The 7,560-nt window shown below is 38.8% G+C and overlaps 2 protein-coding genes and 1 long non-coding RNA gene across 3 annotated transcripts in view; 1 reads left to right on the top strand and 2 right to left on the bottom strand.

Annotated features, from left to right (window-relative positions):
• LOC126401471 (E3 ubiquitin-protein ligase TRIM68-like) overlaps nt 1–7,560 on the bottom strand; it is a 34,660-nt gene that overhangs the window by 8,083 nt on the left and 19,017 nt on the right. The window lies entirely within an intron of this gene.
• On the bottom strand, nt 134–3,232 carry LOC126401474 (zinc finger protein RFP-like). Its single transcript, XM_050062776.1, has 2 exons — nt 3,108–3,232; nt 134–2,848 (listed from the first exon to the last, which is right to left on the bottom strand). Exon 2 carries the CDS (start codon nt 2,844–2,846, stop codon nt 1,221–1,223), a length of 1,626 nt encoding a protein of 541 aa, XP_049918733.1. The 5' UTR covers nt 2,847–2,848; nt 3,108–3,232; the 3' UTR covers nt 134–1,220.
• Nucleotides 1,746–7,560, top strand: part of LOC126401494 (uncharacterized) — a 43,441-nt gene continuing 37,626 nt past the window's right edge. The window contains exon 1 of the long non-coding RNA XR_007571084.1: nt 1,746–1,879. This is a non-coding gene — a long non-coding RNA (uncharacterized LOC126401494). The remainder of the gene's footprint in view (nt 1,880–7,560) is intronic.

The following is a 7,560-nucleotide window of genomic DNA, read 5'->3' as shown; positions in this document are numbered from 1 at the left end:
TTAACCTTTATGTTAACATCAAAAAGTATTATTGGATGTATTAAAATCATGACTGACAAAGTCCTATCTACATGCTTGGCATAATAAAAACCTATGAGGTCTACAATACACTTGTTATTTATTATTGCTAATGATTCATTATACAGCATATGCAGACATACGGGCAGACAGATAATATGGCTGTTGCTCTGACACAAGGAGGTCATGTTTGAAATTTTACAAACTTCTTAATATGTTGAAGTGAGAAGTTCTTTTTTAACCATAGACATCCACCATTTAATACATGTCACCTAGAAAAAGTTCCATTTGAAAAGACGTCATTATGTCATTATATTTGTCCTTTTTTTTTTTTTTTTTTTTTTTTAAATAAAAACTGATGTTAAAACTGGACAACTGATAGAACATGTAGGCTAAAGGCATGAAGGTCACCTGCTGTTTAATTTAAAATTTAATCAGTTCTTTAAAATCACAGCAGATGTAGTTTGGGCAAACAGGCAGTTACACAAAGATAGAGATTAACTTGCATATAAAGTATCCAAAACAACATAAGGTAGCTCAGCTAAATAAACAAAGAACCACTTTAACACTTAGATTACACGACATGATACAAGATCAATAAAACCACTTGTTATCAGATCATAGTGCTGCAGTAGAAAGTAGCAATGGGATGTGTAATAAAGGTCTCCACTATTAATCAAAATATTACCAAAATCTCATTATTGCCAAGTGCAATATTCAAACCACAGGAGCTGCAATGTTTGGATGAAGGTAAAATGCGTCACAACGTACCATTATAAATGAACTAGTGTTACAGAGATCCCCGAGCCTTCAAATCATATTCCACACATAAGGAAACATGCTTGTTTGGTACAGACACCCAAAAAAATCACATTATCATTTTTATATCTTTTAACATATATTTTCAGTGAATATGAACTCTAAAAATGACCATTCCCATTAAAATTGTGACTCATATTACAAACGCAATACCTGTCAAAATAATGTTTTTTCTTTTTTGCATATTGTGATAAAATAAAGACGGCAAAATCACTGTTAATTATAACCAGAAGAAAACAAACACTGTATATTACTGCTAAATTATGGGATCTGTTACATTAAGAAGTGGAAAGTGCAAAACTTTCCTTTGGTATTAAGAAAGTTCATCTTATCTCATCTCATCTCACACTCTGTCAGTTTGCAGAAAATGACATGTCATTCCACTAAGTAGGGTTGACAGGACAGATGATCAGAGGGGCAGAGTTTTCACCATCCTGATCTGCACAGGGAAAAAAGAATGGGAGGAGTTTTCCAGTGAAGGAGCAGCCAGTGTAGGTGTAGATGAGAGCTGCAGCATCAACATCATAAAAGGAGACCAGACCCTCGTCATAATCTACAAACACCCCCACCTTCTCAGGCTTTGACTTCTGAGAGAGACGGACTAAGGTCTCAGTAACAGAATGGTAGATAATTTCATTCATCAAATGTATTGTCCAGTAACCATTGTTTGGGCTTGCAGTGATTGGCCCCTTTCTGTTGACTGACTCTCTGACAACTCCTAAAGCCCATTTAGTTTTCCCTTTCACCTGAACCTGGAAGTAAAATCTTCCTGAAGAAACAAACTGCTTCCCCAAGACACAGAGACCAAGAGAAAATCTCTTTGGGTTTTCTGGGAGATTCTTCCACACAGCACCATCATGTACTTGTTTCCCATCTTCAGACAGGATGAGTCGGGGATGTGCTGTATCAGGATCAAGTGTGACGTCCACTGCATACTGCTGGACTGTCTTTAACTCAATGTTTGTGAGAAGCTTCTTCATCTCATTTTTGAGCATCTCCACCAACTGATCAACAGCTGTCCCCACAGTCCCCTCATATGAAGGTGGACAGACTTTGACCTCTGTCCAGTTCTTGGTGGGTGGAGCAGCATCCAGAGATGGAAACTTCTGGACAAGGTTAAGGTGGTCTTCTGAGTGTGAGAGCTGCTCCAGCTCAGCGCTTCTCTTCTTCAGCTCAGAGATTTCCTGTTCCAGCTCTTTGATGAAGCCTTCAGCCTGTTTCTCTGTCATTCTGTGCTTTTCTTCAGTCGACTCAATAAGTTTGGCCTGGTTTCTCTCAATAGCCTCCTTCAGCTCGGTGAAGACATGATTTTTGATTGCTATCTCTCTGTCTGCAATTTCTCTGCTGATATTGATTGAACGTTTAAACTCCTGAATCTTGAGTCGTCTCTCCTCGATCATCTGCTGAACTCCAGCCTCTGTCTTTCCAAGCTTGGCCAAGTTTCTTTCATATTCTTCTTTTAGAGGCACAACATCATGTGACTTGTGATCCAAAACAGAGCAGAGCATGCAGACACACCTCTGGTCGGTCTTACAGAACAGCTCCAGAGGTTTATCGTGCTTCCTACACATCCTGCCTTCCAGGTTCTCCACAGGGTCGATCAGCTGATGTCTTTTCAGGCCTGACGCTGTCAGATGAGGCTCCAGGTGAGTCTCACAGTAGGAGACCAGACACACCAGGCAGGACTTCAGGGCCTTCACTTTGGGTCCAGTGCAGACGTCACAGGGAACGTTTCCTGGTTCAGCAGCTTGTTGCTCTGAGCTGCTGGCTCTCTGTTGAGCTGACTGTCTGAAGTGAGAAACCATCTCAGAGACAAAAGTATTGACCTTCAGCTCAGGTCTTGTGTCAAAAATATTTTTACAGTTGGGACACTGATAGGGAACATTAATATTCCAGTGTGTAGTGATGCAATTCTTGCAGAAGTTGTGTCCACATGGTGTGCTGACTGGATCAGTGAACACATCCAGACAGATGGAGCACAGAAACTGATCTTCAGACAGTGAAGCCATATCTAAACAATGAGAGCAACAATGAAAGTGTGATAAAACAAAACTAGAATTCTTGATTATTTGTTTTTAAAATATGAAAGTATAATAACCTCAATGTTATGAGGCTTCTTTATAACATATAGCTACAGTGCACATAAGTAAAAGTCTCATTTAACAAGTCTTGTTCTTAAATGAAAAGGTGACACACCCTGTGTGAGCACAGTGCAGGTATGTGGTAATGCTGGTTGTTTAAACACAGTACACATGATCAGCTGTACTCACCAGTGTGCAGAAACTCTGTCGTGTAGTTTGGAAATCCCCGCAACCTTAGTTTACTGTAATTTGTCTTTAACAGCAAACAGCGAGACGTGTCTCAACTGTAGTACTCCTGTTAGTTTGCTCCTGCTACTCTGTCAGTTTCCTTTCAGGAGTCTGACGTTTAAACTCATGTCTTGCTTTTGCCCCGCCCCTTGTTTCAGCGTTTAAACTCATGTCTTGCTTTTGCCCCGCCCCTTGTTTCAGCTTTGTTGGTGACATTTTTCTGTCTTCAGCTGAGCAACCTTTGGCATGACACATCTGTAACAGGTAGGATCCTACAATACCAGAGTAGCGACACACATTGGTAAAGCGGTAAATTGGTCACGTGCCCTCTAGTGGCGGGATAGCGCGTTGTATATCCGACCAAGTCCAAAGTCAAGCAAACCTAAAAGCATAATCTACCATAATCTACCGTAATAGGAGCATCGGTGACCTGTTTACAGGTACATTTTAACAAATGGTCATTAATTGCTGTGTCATGAATGCCTGCTGTTTTAATAATGATATACTTTCAAGTGGCTCCACAACTCTCTCGATGGCTAACATCCTAAGGAAGTTTGCACGCTAATTTGAAAAAAAAAGTTTCAAATGTGTTTATCTGCAAGAAATTACAGTCAAGCCTACTACATTACAACATCAGCAACCCCATCAATGTAACAAAGCAAATATCTTAGTTACTGAATGTTTCAGTTATTGCAGCTTCATTGTTCGTGAAGTAAGTTATTTTTTTCATTGGAGAAGGCCACTGAGATTATTACCTGTAAGGTAAGTGGCATTTAACTGCAGATATTATTCTGTCTCATAAACTATAGTAATACTTCAGGACACTTGGAACAAACAGATTTTCATGTTCATTTCATTTATATAAATGCAGATATATTGTAATAAACCAAGTGAATATGGCTTTTAAAAAGAGTACTGTACTGTTCAAAAACAGTTTCTCAAGCTGTTCATATATTGAGTTGGTGGAGCCTATCGAACCTTGAACCTTTCAATTTGATGTGAATGCTATATGCTGACTAAGCTACACAGGCACTTGTATGTGATGCATGCAACAGTATCATAGCACATCAGTATATTATGCAGTTTGGCCAATAGCTTGATGTTAATGTATGTTTATCACTTAGTAGATTCTAAAAACAGTTGTCTACCATAATGTTACTCTCTACATTATGAAATAAACAAATTATAAGCATGACTTAATATGACCAAGACACCTAAAGTTAAAAACAAGGCCGTTTTCATCAACTTACAAGCAAGTGCACATCAGACATACTGTAAGGTAATGCGCTCATGCCCCACTAGAGGGCGCGTGAGGCTTAACTTCAGCATTCCAAAGGAGTCAATGGAAGTGTCGTCACTCTGGTATTGTAGGGTCCTAGTCAGAGCGATAGATAAGAACAGAGTGGCAACAGCCTTTGATGTCTCCGCCAGAGCGGTCACGTGGTTCATGTAAGCCTCAATAGTTCCGCTGTCATGTTCTTCTATGGGACAGACAGCAGTGAGCTCGCTTTTGAATGGTAAATATTAAAATAAACCGTACACAGGTACATTTACAACTCTTATTGAATTACTGTGTATACATCAATGTCAGTTACGTGTATTGAGTGGCTGGATGACAACTAAAATCGCAATTAGACAAGTTTTTGTGTGTGTTTTTTTTGGAGGGAAAGCTTTGTGTTAGCTTCATGGACTGCAGATAAATTAGCAACTAAACTGTAATCTGGTGCAATGCATCTCTTATGTAGCTACATGAGATTAATGTAGGCTATTTGTGAATACTCCCTGACATTGGACAATGATGATAAATGATGGTTTTCAGTTAAACATTTTATATATTTAAAGGATGAATGTGACAATAAGAGCAATTGTGTGTCTGTGAGAACAAGAAAAAAATAAAAGACAATATATGAAGGCTCTTACATCACAGAAAATTATAAATGTGGCATTAAGAACAAGAAGAACAATTTTATTTAACAGAGATCATATTCCAGCATTAGGACAGCAGAACAAAGGTGGGGCTATGAAATGGTTAAAAAAAAGCCATATGAGATTTACTGCAGGCACAACTATGTACACAACTCTTCAAGTTGTGGTTGGACACACTGGAGGAGCTGGTGGAGAGATGCACACTGAAGATGCTCAAGGCCATCATGAATAACCCGGTTCATCCACTCCATAACACCTTGATGGAACAAAAAAATAGTGGTGGACAGCTCCTCTCTCTTCGATGCAGGACAGAGAGATACAGAAGATCCTACATACCTACAGCCATCACGCTTTTTAATTCTTTTGCAAATAATAAATGAGCTGACAGACAATTGAATAAAGTTATTCTTATTGTTATTATTCTTATCTGCCATTCACATCTTTAGTGAAGGACCCAATGATGGTCTGAGATGCCTGGTTGAGGAATAGCAACAGTCAGCATTATAACAGCCCTGACAGGTATTCCAGAGGTTCAACAAACTCTCAGTCTAACATTGAACTCTGAATATGGGAAACTGAGCATTCAGTTCTAGAACAGCTGATCTGAATTGGTTGAATAAACTCTGAATATGTTAACCTTTGTATGCCCCGATTCACCATAGCAACACCAGATAAACAAAGAGCAACTTTAAGAGAGCAGAGGGGGCTCTTGCACAATAAAAGAAAATAAATTTGGGATTAAGAAAGAAGTACAATTTAAAAAAAGTGACTCAGCAAAGGGTGGTCACTTTGTTCCCATCCCTGGAGCTGGAAAAGGCTTAGCTTTAGGAACAGCAAACCCTGCGAGAAGAAAACATGACACACATACACAACTAAGAAAAGGAACAGCCACAAAATAATTTGCTGCTCATGTAATTTCTAGCTACCTCACCTGTGGAGTCTTTTGACAGCAGAAACTTCACAGGGTTCTTTCAGGATCACCTAACAGACACAATTTGAAATAATTAAACTCAACGTTCCATATAAACATGTAATATTTTTAAATCAGAGGTAAATAATATCATTAATTCAGTGGTAAAAGGTGTGTGATATACTCCCGTAGTGTTTCAACCACTGTGCAGTGTTTTGGTCTTGTATGATTAAGTTTATGAATGTAACATTCAAAGACAAGCTGAAAAAGCATTTTTAAGCTGTCTAGCCTCTATAGTGTGACTGTGACATAGTTCCAAGTTAAACATAATATATGCCTTAAATGCTGACAGAAGTAATAGTAGTAGTGAAGTAGTAGTCCTATTTTAGTCTGTCATCACACGGCATACATATAAACAGGAATTAAATTATAAGATAATAACACTCTTATGTAAACATAAAAAGAATACACCGTACGTAACGTTAGGTATTTGATAAAGGCTCAGGCAGAAGTATGTGTGCCTGTCCTACATTATCTTCTTATGGAACAGTTGAGAAAACTAATAAAAGCTAACACATCCTATTAACGTTACCCTTAGCTAACACCGTCAGGTTCGGATGATAAAATCTAAATAAAACCCGTTATTAATCATCCCAACTATATGTGATTTGTCTGTGATTCATTAATCAAACAGGAACACCACAAATGTCAGGTGCTAAACGGTGCTAAACCTCCACAGCTGGCGATGTCGAGCTAACGAACTAGCAGGCAATGGCTGAAAACCAATCATAATTCCTGACTCAAAAAAACCCCCAAACATAATTACATTGTGAACATACAAAAAAATTGATATCTACATAATAAAGGACCTCCGATATAATAAACACACATAATGACTTAAAATTGGTCAATATTTCATCACCTTACCTCAGGAGTTTCTCGTTGTGCAGCCATTGAAATAAACGGGGTCTGACTCCACGGGAGGAATGTTTGGAACTATAGAGGGCTCCATAACCCTGAAGTTCTGTCCGCCATGTTTTACAATGGAGTCCTATGGGAGTGTCGCCACACTATCTATCGCTCTGGTCCTAGTAACAGGGAGCAAAGTACGCGGTTCACAGTTCATGAAGGCATTTCAATCACATTAAATTAAATGTTCCAGTTTTGCTTCTTATTTTCCCCAATTTAAACTCTGTTGTGAGAACAGTGCCAAAGTATTGTAAAATACTGAGATGGAAACAGACAAACTATGGAGACACGCTAGCTAGTATCATTAGCATCACCGGAAACAAGCTACTGTAACTCTCCTTTTAGTTTCCTCTTAAAAACTGTAGTTAACTTTTCCTTGTTTGTTGAGAGGTCACAATATGACTGTCTTCACAGTTAACTTCAGGGTTTCTTTTCCAGACACTTGTTCATTCTCTGTTTCGCAGCAGTTTGACACTGACCGCATTTACGTGCTATTTATTTATTAATCACATATTGCTAACTTCACCTGTTTTCTGGTGGACCTCGCAGGGTGCAATACCACGTTTGACCACACAGGCTAGCTGATATTTACCAGCAGTTATCGGGGGG

This window comes from Epinephelus moara, chromosome 14 (genome assembly GCF_006386435.1).
Source record: "Epinephelus moara isolate mb chromosome 14, YSFRI_EMoa_1.0, whole genome shotgun sequence".
Taxonomy (NCBI): Eukaryota; Metazoa; Chordata; class Actinopteri; order Perciformes; family Serranidae; genus Epinephelus; species Epinephelus moara.
This window is presented reverse-complemented; position numbering and strand designations above follow the sequence as displayed.

Coding starts and splice junctions, on each gene's coding strand:
- LOC126401474 (XM_050062776.1), bottom strand. CDS start 2,846: ATGGCTTCACTGTCTGAAGATCAGTTTCTGTGCTCCATCTGTCTGGAT.